We start from the raw sequence: 17,230 nt of genomic DNA, 5'->3' as shown, positions 1-17,230 counted from the left end.
TTCTTAAAGAAATGCGTGCTTCAAAGTACATAGATATGTTAAATTATGTTATTCATTTTGTAAAGCGCACATACACCCAAAGGCAGCATGGCACTAGAGGGCAGCATAGTAACATTTAGAACAGCTGGGTTTTAAGGAGACGCCTAAATGAAAAATTGTACTCGGCGGCCTGAAGTGCAACAGGAAGTGAATTGTAAAGTTGGCTGCGGGAATGGAAACGAACAGCCGCCAGTATGGACAAAATAAGAACGAGGAACCAACACTAAATATGGGAAATGATAGCCCTTGTAATGTGGGCCTTGGACAACCAATCTAAGCCCATCCACCAGGTACTAGAATGATTTGCACGGACCTCACTGAAGACTACATTCTGTTTCTCCTTAATCTCTTCTTCCAGGAACGTGTCTGTGGCCTCTGTGGGAACTTTGACTACAACGCTGCCAATGACTTCATGACCCCTGGCCAATCTTTGGAGAGCAATGTCCAGAACTTCGGAAACAGCTGGAAAGCCCTAGTCTCTTGTCCTGTGGTCAACGTGTCCGACTCCTACACCAACAACCCCTACAGAAAGGTCTGGGCCCAGAAGCGCTGCAGCATCATCAAGAGTGATCTCTTCGCTGATTGCCACAATACGGTAGGTTTGCTTTCTATTTCTGTTGAGGTGCTGGGCATTACACTTTGACATGTGTGGCTAATTGGGAGATACGGCTGGCAGAGTCCTTTTCTCAGAGTCATGCATCAGCTAAATCAATTTGGAGGCCATCCGCAGGTTTGCATATTGGACAGTCCCAGCTGCTTCTAGTTAGCAATCCTCATTAGATGGTTTTGTTGAACTAATCAGACCCCTCAGGATATTGCAGCATTGATATTCACATTTTGAGGAGAAGAAAAGGAAAGATTTTGTGACTTTTATGTTTAATTAATATGATTGGTTGCTCCTAAACTTCCAGGATTCTGTTTCTAAAACTGCTATTGTGCCTCCCTCTTGGAAACAATTATAAAGGGAATTCATTCATATAAATAATCTTGGCTGCTTTGTCCAGCTGGTGCTGTTGGTATTGAATGTCAGGAATTGACACTGATTTGTCAATCAGACTAATGTTATAAGTGGCAGATGGGTACAATGCTATATTCTAATCCCAAATTAACAAGAGGGGTCCTGGGAGTCCCTCTGCCAGATATTAGTCCTGGTTACAAGAAACTTACCCAGAGTCTTTAGCTCACTATCTTTCACAGAGAAGAAATATCCCAAACATATCAGTCTTTGTCCTGCCCTGGGGCAGTCCAGCACCGAAATGCTAGGCAATTCTCCTCTGAACAAGAGTACCAACAGAAATCCCAGACACGTGTTTCGGTCTGGGGGTACCTCATCAGTAGGGTGGATCTGTGCCTCTCTAAGAATAGTGAGCAAGGGGTCCACGTCTGGATTCCCCTAGTAACTTAGGGTGAGACCCAAAGTTACTTAAATATGCAAATTAACAAGAGGGGTCCTGGGAGTCCCTCTGCCAGACATCAGTCCTGGTTACGAGAGACTTACCCAGAGTCTTTAGCTCACTATCTTTCACAGAGAAGAAATATTCCAAACATATCAGTCTTTGTCCTGCCCTGGGGCAGTCCAGCACCGAAATGCTAGGCAATTCTCCTCTGAACAAGAGTACCAACAGCATCCCCAGACACGTGTTTCGGTCTGGTTGGACCTCATCAGTAGGGAGGAGCTGTACCTCTCTAAGAGTAGTGAGCAAGGGGTCCACGTCTGGATTCCCCTAGTAACTTAGGGTGAGACCCAAAGTTACATGATAATGCAAATTAACAGGATATTGCAGCATTGATATTCACAATTTGAGGCGAAGAAAAGGAAAGATTTTGTGACTTTTATGTTTAATTAATATAATAGGTTGCCCCTAAACTTCCAGGATTCTGTTTCTAAAACTGCTATTCTGCCTCCCTCTTGGAAACAATTATAAAGGGAATTCATTCATATAAATAATCTTGGCTGCTTTGTCCAGCTGGTGCTGTTGGTATTGAATGTCAGAAATTGACACTGATTTGTCAATCAAACTAATGTTATAAGTGGCAGATGGGTACAATGCTATATTCTAATCCCTCCAAGTGGCTCATTTAAAATGTACATTTTGCGCTTATTTTGTTTCAAGCCCAAAATCAGTATGAGCTGGGTGGTCTGTTTAATGTATGGAGATTCAAGTCCGTTTGTAGTGTGAATACTAAAATAGGAAAGATTGCTGTCATCATGACAGCGGCACCCTTGATCAGCATTTACCATTCAACTCTATTTTCTTGACCCAGCTTGGTTACATGAAAACCCTGTCTCTGCCCAGTACCTGCATTACGGAATGCAGTATAACCACATGTCAGAGTTTCATTCTAATTGTCACTACATCCCTTAAGTACATAATGGCATGATATACAGCCAGTCCTCTGATTTCCCACTGTGACCCCTTGAATCTTTAAGAAGGAAGAAATGATCAACAAGTAATCTTGTGATGAGGCTAAACAAGCATTGGTAGCTCCCCAACAGCACTACGTTTAAATTCGGGAACCTGTATGCTCATCATGAAAAAAACATTGGCCCTCATTACGACCCTGGTGGAAATCGACCGACCGGACCGCCATAGCGTAAATAGCGTTTCCGCCATTGCACAACGGAGCAAAGTGCGGCTCATTCCGACCCATCGGGCACGAGCACCACGCCATGGCGGAAGTGCAAAGTCCGCGATGGCGGAAATGACCCCAAAACGGCCCACACCGCCGCCGTACGGCGCCCTAGGTGCAATTCCGCCACCCATCTTAGCGGTCACCGTAATGAGCGGCAACCGGAAAGTACGGTGACCGGAAATATACGGAAACGGAAGTAAAAACATGGTCCCGGAACGGGAAACATCACGCCGTACACCTATAAAAACACTATTTCCACACAACCATTAAAAACACTACCCTGAGACAATTCCCAACCCGTTAGCCACCCTAGTGAAACCAAGAATAATGGGAAAAGTAGCGAAGAAAGCGTGCGACCGCAAGCGGCAGGTCCACTTCTCCCGTGAGGAACTCACCGTGCTCACAGAGACCCTCCAGGAGAATGCTGCCGCCGTCTTCTCCACGCAAATGACCAGGACGGCACTTGCGAACAAGAAGGCCATATGGGCCCTGGTGGCACAGCGTGTAAGTGCGGTGGGGACCGCACCCCGCAACCCACAGCAATGCAGAAAGCGATGGGACGACCTGCGGATCCGCGTCCGTAGCATACTTTCTGCCAACCGCAACATTGCCACAGCTACCGGTGGGGGATCGGAATCACCCATCAAGTTGACCCCCTGGGAAGAAATCTGTGCCTCCACCATTGGAATGGAGAGTATAGAGGGAGTCGGAGGGATGGAGAAAGGAGTGCAGACAACCGAAGAATCAGGTAGGTGCCCCAAATAAAACAATGCCAAAACCACAATGTCCAATCATGTGAAGTACCACGTGTCCACATAGTGCAACAGTAACACATGTCCAGGAGAACGGCCACATGCATAGGCCTGATAGCACACTTTAAAAGTCACATTAAATACATAAATAATTAAAAATCCTAAAAACACCCTCTACACGTGCAGCAGGCACACCCTAACTGCAGGCTGCAAAACAACTGCACCCTCACTCCACACACAAATGAAACCACCTCCAAGGCCCCAACCCAAATCACCCTCAGGTACCACCCCAATGCATGTGATACATTGCCATTCCAATTTCCACAGACCCATTTATAACGCTCGCCCTCCTTTACTCCACCACAGGGTCCGATTCAAATGACGAGCTCCAGGACACCCCTACCAGCACACCTGCAAAGAGGGCCAAGACCAACGGCCAAAGACCCTCCACCTCAGCTGCACGCATCAAGACACGGCAGCAGCACAAATCGAGTGGCAGCACACAGGAGGGAACTCCAACAGGCACCCCAGCAGCCAGCATGCCCACAACAGCACCACCACAGGTCCCCCCAATGGATGCCACAGTAGGCACTGCTTCTGGTGGCAGCAGCACCATAGGTGACACTGCATTAATGGCAGCATGCTCCGACACAGAAAACGGGGATGTCGAAGTTAGATCCATCCATGACCTGTCTCAATCCCCCTGTCTGTTTCATCCCGTACACCATGAGGATACCACGCAGGGGCACCCACAAGACGACGACTGGCCATCCCCCACAAGCCCTGTGGCAAGGCAACATGAGGTGACCAGCCCCTCTGTGACACCACCGCAAATGGCCATGGCACAGCAGAGGCAACAGTCCCTCGACCAGGTGATCGTGCAACAGCAGCAACTGGCCACGCTCCTCAAGGACCATGCTGATGAATGTGGGGGTACTAAGGCAGCCATAGAAACATCAACTGAGACACTTAGGGCAGAAATGGAGAGAAGCACAGAGACACTAAGGGCACAAATGGAGAGAAGCACCGAGAGCCTGAGGGGGGAACTGCATGCGACGTCCAAAGACGTATGTGCTGAACTTGCCGCTGTGCGCCGTGTGCTCACTGAGCTCTCACAAACCCTTAGGGACATGCATGGACGTGAGCAGGCAGAGACATCATCCGTTGCAAGTTCCGTCCAGGGCAGCCCCCAACGTAGATCTGGGAGGAACCTGCGCTCCACAGGCAGGGGTGCCCCTGATACCCGGAGAGGGGGCTTGCAATAGCGACTGCCCACTGACAATGAGCATCTTTGGACACTGGTGTTCGGGGGGAGGTAGGAGGGTGGAGGGGGTGTGTTGGGCTCACTTGGGTGGCGGGTCGATAGGGTGTGTAACATGATATCACATATGCCATAAACAATGCACGATCATCCAATGAGATGTGTGGACATTGATCTTTGTGTACGAGGCCATTATAGGCGTACAGTCCATATTGTGCATGTTCCAGACACACACAGTGCCACAAGTCCCGTGTCCATGTATCAGCCACCAGGCGTGAGTGCTAGAAGCATGCATCTATGATATGCTGACGAATGTCACGGCCCTCCTGTGCCTCGCAGACTCCTTGAGGTGCTGCCACATCCCCACCCTCATCATGACCATCTTCAGGTGCTTGCAGTTCTGCGTCAGGGGGCATGGGCACATTTCTACGTACGCACATGTTGTGTAGCATGACACATGCCATGACCATCTTTGCAACCTTCTCATGTCGGTACAGGAGTGCCCCGCCAGACCTGCTGAGGCAGCGGAAACGAGTCTTCAGTAGGCCGAATGCCTGTTCTATGACTACACGGGTACGTGAGTGGGCATGGTTGTAGTCCTCCTCATGCTGGTCCCGTGGGTTGCGGACTGGTGTAAGGAGCCATCTCTTCAGTGGATACCCGGCATCACCTGTATGTGGACAATGAAGGTATTTTGAGGAATGCCATTGCTACGTACGCACCCCCCCCCTTCCTGCCAGGTCATTGCCGCATCACATACCCCAGATTATCATGCTTGAAATGAGACTCACCGAGTAGCCAGGATCTGTTCCCTGCGTGTCGCTCCATGTAGCGTGGTATAGTAGAGTTCCTCAAGATCATAGAATCATGGGTTGATCCTGGGAATCGGGCACAACAATGTGTAATGATCCTGTTGGAGTCACACACCATTTGTACATTCAGGGAATGAAATTGTTTTCGGTTGCGGTACTGGGCCTCCATGGCATGTGGGACAACCAATTCCACATGGGTGCAGTCGATGGCACCAATGCAACCCGGTATGCCGCCAAGTGCATGGAATCCCACTTTTGCGTTCGTAATTTCCTGCTCCGAGCGTGGTAGAGAGATGTAGTCGTCTGCGTGCTGCAGGAGGGCATCGAGCACTTGCAATAGTGTCCGTGAGAACAGTGGCTGTGAAATGCCATGCAACTGTCCGACTGTGTGCTGGTAGGTGCCTGTGGCCAGGAAGTGGAGTACAGACACCACCTTCAGTAGGGGTGGGATGGCGGTTGGGCTATCTATCATGCTGGCAAGGTCAGCCTGTGTCATGTCCACAATGGCGGTTATGGTGTCCCGGTCCAAACGGTAGAGGGTGTGGATCTGCTCATCAGTGAGGTTGAACGGATGTGCTCGGAGGCGTGGGATTGCGGGCTGCCTGCGTGGTGGTAGTGGCTGTGCTGGCGGCCCTTGCTGGCCCTGCCTTGCCCTCCTCCTCCTCCTCCTCCTCCTGCGTCTCCTCCGTGCGGCCGGTTGTAGTCGGTGTTCGTCTTCTTCTTGTAGTTGGAGTACTTGCAGTGCTATCAGGTCCCCCAGGGCCAACATGGCTAGTCCTGCCAGTAGCATTTCGGAGTGGGTGTGGTTGTGGGAGGGGGTTGGGTGTGCAATTTATGTGTTTCCAGGCTGTATGGCCTCCACCTGTGGTGATTCATTCCACCTGTGCAAGCTGCTCTCCCCTTTGGGCGAGCACGTCCCGCACACAACGCTGCAATTCGACGAATGGCATCTTGCCATTACAATCATGTATTTGTACCCGATGGCAGTGTAACATTGGTTGATATGTTCATTCTGCTTTGGTCCCATTGTTTCACATACTATCTTTGCAGTCGCGAACAGACTTGTGAAGGGTCAGTGGAACGTAGTACTCGAGTAACGGTGGACCCTCATGCAACACTGCACCGAGGTTCACCGACGGGCGGGGCGTCCCATTTGTGAGTGAAGGCAGTTGCCATTTTCACACACAGCCGCACTAGATGGATTAATTTGTGATTTCAAGCGGCCACAGATGCCTTTTCGACGTGATGTTGCAAATGAGGAATTCGAAGGACGGCGCTTTCGGTTTTCAGCTAGCGGCGAGGAGATGCCCACAGGTCTGACTGCAAATATAACGTTCTATTGTTCAATGTCCTTGGGACAGGGGCCATGGCGAGGATGCAATGATTGATATGAATAGTATGGGATGCGCAATAGCGAAGTGGGCGATAAGGCCGGACGTTCCCAATTACATGTTGCTTCACAACACTGGAATTACGGGCTGGGGCACAGTGGATTTTGCAGGCTGCATTACGCACAGACTCAATGGAAGTTTCACATGTCATGTGAGTATGGAAGCAGGCGTTTGTGATAGTGTTTTCACCTCGATATAGATAGTTATGATTCGCTAGTGGTTTTTGGTTGGTGATGATCCTTTGGAGTGGGCTAGCATGCATATGGCTGTGGATTTGGTGTGATCATTGAAGTGAGTAATTCAAATGTAGTTCTGATGGCCATACTATTCTTTTTCATTTCGTTTGGGTGACAGGTATCTCCTCCCCTTTTGCCACTGCCATCTGTATGCCACTCCTGCAGATGGATTTTACTCCCGACACCTGCTGCTTCGTGTTCATCAGTGGAGCAGCATTACGATCTTATGGGACGATCGGCAATGGGCCACATGCCCTTACGCAGTACTAGTGGCTAGGAGCGACATTTCGGCCTTTCAGCTGGACTAGTGCCTCCCTATTGGGACGGCCCTGCGGGTCGAGGCGCTTCCATGTTGCCTTTTCGTACGAGAATGTAGCCCCTGTGTGCCATGAGGGTACAGGGCGTCACACAAGAAGTAGCTGGTCATTTATTGCGGATGCAGCCCACAATGGTGAAATGTATTTTGGAGTTCATGGCCTGATGGCTGTATGGGCTTGGTGAATTTGTTGTGCATTAAATTCCTATTCTGATATGAACCGTGTAGCGTTCTTCTTTGCAGGTGATGTGTCATATTCCTATTTGGGGAGCGATGTATTGTGAGGAGATCTGCATTGGGTTCCAGCTTCGGAGTATAGTTGCGTGGTACTGTGCTGGGCGCGTTTGCCTACGAAGCCCAGTGAGGTCAGGGATGAGGGCTGCCAATGTGACTGTTTTGATGATGTGATGCTCAGGGGCGGGGGAATGGCTTTTGTGTAACAGATGCCGGTCAGCCAGTTGGATTGGTGGTATGATGTGATTATCAGAATATGGCTGGTCACAGGTGCCTGTGTTTGCGTGCGTTTCTTGGAGGGAGACTGAGGTCATGTCCATTTGTGTGGCTTCTGTATTCGTGCCATCTGTGCCCTGCAGCTCCCTTTGGCCCCTCTTGAGATTCATTTGTTCATTGGCAGGCATGGATGACTTGTACATTTCACTGGTTGCATTGTGTGGCTTCATTGCACCTACGGGGAGTTGTACAATGTGGCCAGGGAGCGGTGTACAGGCACTCAGTAGGGCCGTTTACGGTTGGTTCGCGATGCCGTACTTCTCACCATGGCGGAATGGTACTTTCCGCCGTGCTTGATGGCGTTAGGTGCATGTCCGCTGGGGTCAGAATTCGTGTACCGTTGCGCCATGGTGGTAATTGCGGTTTAGCATGGCGCGCGCGCGCGTACTTGGTGCAGTTAGCGTTGGCGTTCACTGCGGTGTCGCTAATGGCATCGTACTTTGCGGTGACGGGTCATAATCGCACCGAGCGCTATTCGATGGCGGTATTGCAGTTCCGCCATCGTATTTCGATTTCCGCCAGGGTCGTAATGAGGGCCATTGACATAACAGAACAATTTAAGACAATGGCTACCAATGGCAAAGACTCTTAGCTATGAAACCAATTAGGGTATACTATAGGATATGAATACTTATATCAATGGAAACAGTTAATTTGATTGGTTAATTTCTGATATTACAAACAATCCATCATAATTTTAAATCACTAGTGGAATGAAAAAAGCTAATAATTGCCAGGTAGTTATTTTAATTTAAAAATGACTTTGCAAAAGGCTAAAGAGAGTTATCACGATGCGGCACAAAGGCCCTGCAGACGAATTTGCACACAGCTTTTTTACGCTGAGTCCAATTTAAGGTATTAGGAGGCCATCCAAACGATACATTTTTCATCAAATATTATTACAGCAGTTACAAAGCATTCTTGTGAAATCTTGCCACTTTAGGCTTCTTGCAATAGAGGAGCGAAAACATGCTCCGATGGCAAAGGATTGCTCCTTTATCTAACAGAAGCGGCCAAGCTCTAAATCCTCCCTCTCAACTACACTTAAGTCTAGGCAGTTATTGGTTTACCCTGGTCAACTCTTCTGACTATCCCTAAGAGCTAGGACCTTGATGCTAGCTCTCATAGTATTGCTGTCCAGTGTATGGAACTTGACAAACTTAAAACAAGGTTTGGAATCAAATGGACTTGTTTGCTGATTTTTCCAATTCATAATCCGCAAAGAGAGTAACTTCGACTAGTTGAGCAGATGAAGGATCTAAATCTTTGCTTCTTGACTGACATATTTTTAAGCGGGAGCTTTAAGAAAGAAGGGCTCAGAGTTGAGATTCGCAGGCATTTAATATCAGGCTACAGTAGGTTGTAGTCTGCAATGCCAAAGGATTTTCCATGGTGAACACAACATTTCTCAGAATGTATTTAATACATTCTGTCTATATGGTGTGGATTTCTATAAGAATAAAAAGTAGGGGTCAAGTTCTAATTAACCTCATAGGATCGGGTGCTGAATTCCATGCTTGGGGCACATAAAGGGGAGCCACCAGAGATGCCTGGGACAGCTCACAAAAATGCTGTTTTGAGGGTAGTTCCCAAAAATGAATGCAGAACGTGTCCCGAATTGCTTTGCAACACACCACTAAATGTGGAAATGCAGAGCTTGAAGTCCTCAATCCACTCCGCCAAAATCTAAGCACTATACTTGTGAAACAAATCTAATGAGGCCTTGAATCCTCAGCAAAACCTGGGAGATTAAAGGTTTCAGTTGGGTTCCCTTTAGAAAGATTGGCCTTGCAGTATTGTTTCAACGAAAGTGTGGATGGTGCCCTCTAGTGTTCATAGTCTCCGGGGGAAATAGGAGTGAAATGGCCAGTAAGCCACCACTTTCCTGAGCTGACAGGCCTGAGAATGGTGTTGACTTAATGAGGGATTAGGGCCATTACCAGCCCAGTTAACAATACTACTATTAGTAGCCTGGCATCACACTCAGGGTACTAATAGAGTTATTTGGCTGACAAAAAGGTTTCACTTTGATAAAAGGCGACATATAGTCATGCACTCTTTCCTCAAATAAAAGCATTGCCCCCTCAAAGATGGCTGCAGTTGTAAGGCAAAAAGGTATTTTCGGTAGTGGCAAGGCGAGGTTATGGATAGATGGGTCTGAAGGGCGCAGCTCGTGCGGGGCAAAGTTCCCTTGGAACCCAGCCATCATCACTGGATTCGGCCTGGCGTACCAAAGATTGTCTGGCTCACCCACACTGGGTGCTAGGAACAGTAAATGACTGAGATGTCAGGAAATGTAGCCGAATTTAAGAAGGCAAGGTAGAGACCCATTGGGTTCATAGGGAAAGGCAACAGAGTGGAATGGAAAAGGCCAGATATTGGGCCTCATTCTACCTTTGCCGGTATCCTTGCAGTAGAGCCCCAGGATACCGGCAAATGTATTAACTGTCTCCGGCACCCGGTCTGCCGGATTACGGGTGCCAGAGTGACGGTGTAAATCCCATTCATTGAGTCCTAGAGGACTCCATGGGGGAATTTGCTGTCATTAATGAGGGCTTTTTTTGCCGGTAGGGCACCTGACTTACCTACAGAATTTTGCTGGTGGTAACCCAGCTGACCTACTCGTAAACCCGTAGTCGGGCGGTGCGGTAAAGGGCCAGTATCCATGAACACTGGCACTTTTTTACTGCATAGGCAGACTTAGAATGAAGCCCAGAAGCCCGTTGTCTATTTCACTGAAAGACCCTGCCAAGTTCTTTGCTTCACTATCTGCATTATTTTGCAGGTGAACCCAATACGCTATTATGATTCATGTGTATCTGATGCCTGCTCCTGCGACAGTGGTGGAGACTGTGAGTGCCTCTGCACAGCAGTGGCTGCCTACGCCACAGCTTGCCGAAATGTTGGTTTCTGCATTGAATGGAGGACACCAGACTTCTGCCGTAAGTATCTAATAATTAGCAAAGGGATGATTGCAGTTTCTTTGACTTGAGCATTCACTGTTACACAACTGCAGAAAGGAAAACGTCTATAGTGAAACTGCAGTGTTAATGTGGCCAAATTAGAAAAGATGGCAAAAACTCACTGACTAGATGCTGCCAATTCATCAAAGTTAAAGCAAACTCAGTAAACACAACCTTTGGTAAATTAATGGTATTTTATTCATGGCTGGTGGTGTTTGCATTGACTATAATGTCAGGGTCAGGAAGTACCGCACAGCTAGCATTAACTATCGGCAGAGTACTCAGGGTAACCATGTACCGGGCAGGTTGTGATTAGATCAATCAGGGGTGGCAGTGTAAGGAGTGTCTGTATTTCTTAAACCTAGTGTTGCTGTTTAACATTGCTAATGAGAGCCCTGTGTGGTAGCACTGGGGCTAGTTTTCAGGTCTGGCGGCTCTAGGCGTTTGGCACTCTTTCTTGACCATATAGCAAAATGCTCCACTTCTAAGGTACGACGTTCAGTCATACCCTGTTTCTTTTTCGCTGCACTTTTTGCCAAACTTTTTTTGCCGAAAAAACATCGAAAAGTATGGAGTTGGGGGAGAACATATAAGGGGTAGGGTGGGGTGGTGGATAGGGACCCCCCCCAACCCCAAATAATAAAGAAATGGCATGATTTTTTCGGCAAACATTTTTAAGCAATAAAATGGTCAAACAATGAACATAGAACCACTTCAAATTCATTAAATGTTCGTAGTTTGAAAGGGAAACGTGTAGATGAGTTGCAAACTCTAACTTAGTCCACATCTATGAAACCACATCCTCATCCACTTTGTATTGCCTTCATCCCTGTAAATGCTTTCTCATCATTGTAACATGTTCTTAATATTTCCCCACAGCCGTATTCTGTGACTACTACAACACAGAGGGGCAATACGTTTGGCAATACAAATCATGCGGTGACTGCCTGGCGACCTGTCAGAACCCGTCAGGCAAATGCAGTGACATTGATTATATACTCGAAGGTAACATTGACGTTTTGAAGCTATCTTAGTAGCTCCTTTATGCCAAGTCTGGCTCTTCATGGCACAGTACGTTTGAAGCACAATGCCATCTGGTTTATCGATCTCTAGTCTGCACATATATTGGTGCTTGGCTGGTAGTGGCCAAAGATTACCCAGGACCCCTTGACAATTCAGCGGAAATAGCTTAAGATCCTGCCCTCTGGGCTCCCATCAGGGCTCCTTTCCACCCTTCTTTCTTCAGTGTCACCTCCTTGCTCGGAAATTGTGCATCAATGATTTGCAAGGCAATCCATGTTAGAACACAGCGTCAGAGGACGTATAAACTCGTAGAGATGCAGGTAAAATGAGTTCAAACAGGAACCTCCATGTTCAAAGCCAAGCAATACAACGCTACATTATACCATTGTATGTTTGGTAAGGGACTGGCCTTTACAAAGCTGGGACGAGATTCTAACGGTGGAGCTTTTTACAGAGAACATTCTACTGTAGCAAGAGAACCTCAAATATAAGGGGCTGGACACAAAGCAGTCTGCATGTTAGAGACCAAATGAGACAGTTTCACAGAAACTAGAATGTGATAAGGATGGGCATGTGATTAGACACATGTTTGACAACACGCTGCACCTTTGATTTTCACATATGTACATTAATGCAAATTTACAAGTTTCGAAGAAGTAAGGACATGTGCAGACCTGAACTCTGCCAGTGCAAGAAGGAAAGAACAAGAAGACAGGCCTTGTGTGTCTACGCCCCAAGAGTCTGGAACCTCTTCCTCATCAACATCAGAATCACCCCACTCACTACTACTGTCCAGGATGGAGTTCAAAACCCACCTCTTCAGGGAACGCCCTCCCCTGAGACCTAGGTTCACACTCCCCCCACTCCCCGCCCTACCAGAGACTGGGTGATCTCATCCCCACGGTTTGCTCCCCCAGTTGCTTGTGGATGCCTTGCAGACAAATTGCCAACCTTCCCCCTTTCCTTTTATTAGCTCCACGCTGCCTAGTTTCTCTGTACCCTTCATCATGTTCTTCTCACATGATAGTAAACCGCTCCATTGCTTCTCGAAGCTAGGTGCGCTCTCAATAGATACCTAATAATAATAATAATAATAATAATAATGATAATAGGCACATTAGCAATAAAGTGATCTTCCCACATTTGCCTATTTCTGGTAAAGTATCAAGTTAGCATTAAAACCTATATTTGCAGCTTCCAAGGTCAGCAACCTGATCGCAAGAACACTTGGCCATATTTCATATGCCACCAGAGGGAATCCTGTGCCCGGCCAAGGGCATGAACTCAGATGACCTTCGACCCACAGCCCACCTAAAATCATGAACGATATTATACCATCTACCACCTCCTGCCTCACATTGACAAACAATGTACATTTCCCAGCCCCCTCATATGTCTGAACTTTTGGAGCAGATAGCTATGAGTTATTTAATACCATTACTGAGATTTCCAGCCTCTTGCTTTCCCAATTGAACCCCTTCTATCCTGCTAAGATATCCAAATTAGAACTGATAACAGTGCCGGGCAACCTGTGCTTGATGAGCGATGGTGCGGTGCTGTTGCTCTCATTTTATTATACCTGTCAGCAGCATCTGACACCATGAATCATACAAGAGGCGTTGCTAGGGGGGGTTGAGGGGGCTATAGCCTCGGGTCTTTTGGTTGTAGCCCCGGATAGAAGCTCTGGGGCTACAACAAAAAGGTTATAGCTAGCCCAGAGTCCCGCCAGTCTCGACATTAGCTTAGCCCCTGGTCTTTTCCAGACCTAGCAACACCCAGGAATCGTACGATCCTTAAAAACTCATCTAGCTGATGCAGAAACACAGACACTGCACTGGGATAATCACTTTTCTTCCTAGAAAAAGAGCCTAGCTATCACACCAATGTTCTTCTCTGTCATTTCTTTTTGTTTGTGGCCTTCATCAAATCTCCCCACCATCAAAAATCCAATTCATTCTTAGTGTCTAGTCAGTACCATCAATCATCTGGTCCTATGGCTTTCAAGTCCATTGTTATGTCAATGACGCCCAGGTCCTGTTCCATCTGAACCAGAACCGGGGAACAAACTGCCAATCCAAGAATCTATGTTAACCTTAAGAAACAGGATAAGTAACTAGTGGTTGAAATTACATTATGGAAACACAGATGTTCTGGTACCTTGTGGCAGTGTCTCAGAACAACTTCTGTTTCTTACTGTCTATGATACTGGAGAATCTGGTTTCCAGACCGGAATTGAAGTTTTCACTGGTACTGCAGGTCTCAGAAGTGGCTAGATCTTGCTTTCAGCAGTTAGCAATCTAAAGGAAATAATGTGCAAATGTGAGTGCAGTACAACTGGGAAAAACTCAGTTAAAACGTTCTCTTATGTCTGGGACACCTCACCTAGAAATAGGGAGGTGTGACCTGTCAGTGACTGGATGTTGTCTTCTTGTTAGAGCTTCATGCCCTGGTCTTAAGGAAAGAAAAACTCCAGATTTTGGGGCTTGAGTGGGCCAGGCTAATTCTTCCTATTCTCTCTCCTTTAGAATGAAACGGGTTCAGAGGTCTGGTAATCCATCACAGGATTATCTATAACCACCCATCCTTGAATATAGCGCTCTCGGCTTCACTAAAGGGATGAGCATTTTCAAAGAAATCCCATTGTAGAGTCTTCCTCATCATCAAACAAAGTTCTGCAGAAATATAATCCACATAATTTTTCCACTTTAGCTCAGCTCAGGAGAAGGGATCTGGTAAATGTTAAGAGAAGGAGGAGGATGAGAAGAAGTAGAGGTTAGAGGAAGCGTGAGGAGAGAGAAGTAGAGAGTGGGTAGGGTTCTGGTTGTGCTCTGCTATTGGTCAGAGGCGTTTATTCCTATCTATGTCAGTCACAGATAAAAGGCAATCATGTCCATGAACAGAGGGACGTATAGCAATTAACCAAGGACAATGTTGTGAACGTGTTTCCCTGAAAGATATAAGCACAATGATGCATGGACTGTCCCATTTGTAACAGGCTAGTAAGCCTCAGGTATTACCCAAATTGACCTTTCACAATTGACTTTTGTCCTAATTGACCTAATTATAGTGGTCCTAATTGACCTTCTGCACAATTGACGTTCATGTTATTTTAGTTATTTTATATATGTATTGGGTTGGTTTTGGATTATAAATAATATAAGGAGATTGGGTGGGAGATTGCAGGGGGTTTTGAATTGGGTGGGAGTTGCAGGGTGTTTCCCCCCGCATATATGTCCTAATTGACCTTTTAAATTAGGTCAATTCTCTCGAGGTCAATTCTCCCGAGGTGAATTGTGAAAAGGTCAATTAGTATACATCCAGCCTCTTAAGCTAACCACTGATGTGTGCTGATAGGGAAAGCTTCCCAAATCACACACGGTTGCTAATAGAATGTACTCTGTTTGACTGAAGTATAAAACGTATGGCAAAATACTAGTTATTGATAGTATATAGACTCTAAATACCCTGTTTCTCATTTCAGCTGCTATCAAGCCAATCTTTATTCCAAATTAGTACCCAGCACGTCGTTCGCGTGCTGGGTACACTTTTGTTTTTCTTTCAGGGCAACCTTGGAAAGGGAAAAGGGACCACACGTAGCCCCTTCTCCCTTTTCCAATCTGCCCCCTTCTCCTCGCCAGCGGGCCATTACCGCCTTATGGTAATTCCCCCGGGGCCACTGTTAAGGCCCTCGCATAACTTCAGGTAGGCGGTAATGGACTGCTGGCTTGGCAGTTATTGCCACAGTAAAGAATTGATAAATGCCTACATGCAGAATTCTGACAAATGTCCCTTTTGTTGTATCTTTTTGCTGTAGGTTGTTACCCAGAATGCAGTGAGGACAAACCATACTTTGATGAAGAAAGCGGCAGCTGTGTGTCTGTTTTGAAGTGTACAACATGGTACGTGTCAACAGTAACAGATACACTACTTGACATCATGCATTTGGTGTCTGCCTCTCTTTCTGAGCTTGGGTTCAAACAGATATTTGGTAGGGGCTGTCACTGACATACACGAACAGATCACTCACAGCTTCACAAAGGCATGTTCAACACACTACATTCCTGTACTCGGCATCAAAGATTGGTCTGCGCAAAGGATTCCTGACAAGTGGCAATCCCTGCCCCACCAGTGCTGGATCTGCAACTCCCTAATCACCTGCAGCATTCCTGCTCTTCGGTCTTTGCACTTGCTCACAGCTCTAACATTAAACCTACAATCTGTCCTGTAACATCTGCCTCTTACAACCTCTAACAACTTTGGTACTCAGACGGGGTACTCACGGCTCTTTGGACTCTAAGATCAGACGTGAAGAGGTAAGAGGCGTCCCCCCGGAGGTTCAGAGGCCAGATAATCTGTGCTCTGTGCTCCCCAGGGGGCCGCCCCCTGAGAAACCCTCTTGGGGAAGAAAACCCAGACTCTGCAGGTGTAGAGGAGGATCAGATGCACAATGTCCATAGTGTCAGGTAGAAGGATGAAGAATATCCCAATCCAATCGGTGCAAAAATGGCTGAGGATTCTTGAATGCAGTAGAATACGTGGACGGCTGTGGCAAGAAGGTAAGGAATAGGCAGCAGAATAAAGGGACAGAGGAGAGACAGAAGAATGAAAGGAGAGAGAGAAGGACAGCTAGAACCGTGAAGAAGAAGAGTTAGGTAAGTCATAGCTGAGACGGGTGAAAGGTAAGCACAGTAAGAAGCCGCGAGCGGCTGCAACAACAGAAGCTGCAAGCGGAGGCTAACCGAAGCCGGAGGAAAAGAAATGCAGATGGCAGCAGAAAGGGTAAGCACTGGAAGTAGCCGCAAACGGCTGGAAAGAACAGGGGCCGCAAGCGGCGGCGAATAGGAGACGGAGGGATAGGATGCCAAGGGCGGCAGAAAAGACAGAGAGCAGATAACAGTGCAGAGAACAGCTAATAGGCGATAGGCTCCGAACGGAGGAGTCGGAAGCGGGATGAAAGGAAATGGAAGAAACCAAAGTGACAGTGACTTGCGAAGGAAGGGAAAAGGAGGAGGGAAAGAGGGAGGACGAGATACGAGCGAACATCAACAAGGGAGCAATGCTATAGAACAGAGTAGCAACGCAGTTACCAGTTTGTTCGCGGGGAATAAGTACGAACAATTGGTAGAAAGAGAAGAAGGACAAAGTGGAAGAAAAAGACTAGACCTGCATTGTTAGTGGATAGAGATGTTATCAAGGTGCCGCCATCTTGGATTCCACTGAGTATATCGTGGTTGATGAAACTTTCAGTGTCTCCATAGGCTTCTAGGAGTTCTTCTAACAGTATGCCCTCCCC

The 17,230-nt window shown here is 47.2% G+C and overlaps 1 protein-coding gene across 6 annotated transcripts in view; it reads left to right on the top strand.

The window, feature by feature from the left end:
* LOC138503907 (mucin-5B-like) overlaps window positions 1-17,230 on the top strand; it is a 444,631-nt gene that overhangs the window by 157,152 nt on the left and 270,249 nt on the right. For all 6 annotated transcript variants that reach the window (XR_011279729.1, XM_069623995.1, XM_069623992.1 and 3 more), the window contains exons 23-26: window positions 398-634; window positions 10,737-10,893; window positions 11,794-11,919; window positions 15,752-15,836. Coding sequence is in view for 5 of the 6 variants with exons in the window: in XM_069623995.1 (XP_069480096.1) it covers window positions 398-634; window positions 10,737-10,893; window positions 11,794-11,919; window positions 15,752-15,836 (605 nt within the window). In the remaining variant the exon portion in view is untranslated. The remainder of the gene's footprint in view (window positions 1-397; window positions 635-10,736; window positions 10,894-11,793; window positions 11,920-15,751; window positions 15,837-17,230) is intronic.

Source organism: Ambystoma mexicanum, chromosome 11, assembly GCF_040938575.1.
Source record: "Ambystoma mexicanum isolate Mex_15411 chromosome 11, UKY_AmexF1_1, whole genome shotgun sequence".
Lineage (NCBI taxonomy): Eukaryota > Metazoa > Chordata > Amphibia > Caudata > Ambystomatidae > Ambystoma > Ambystoma mexicanum.
Note: the sequence above shows the minus strand (reverse complement) of the source record. Positions and strands in the feature narration are given on the sequence as shown.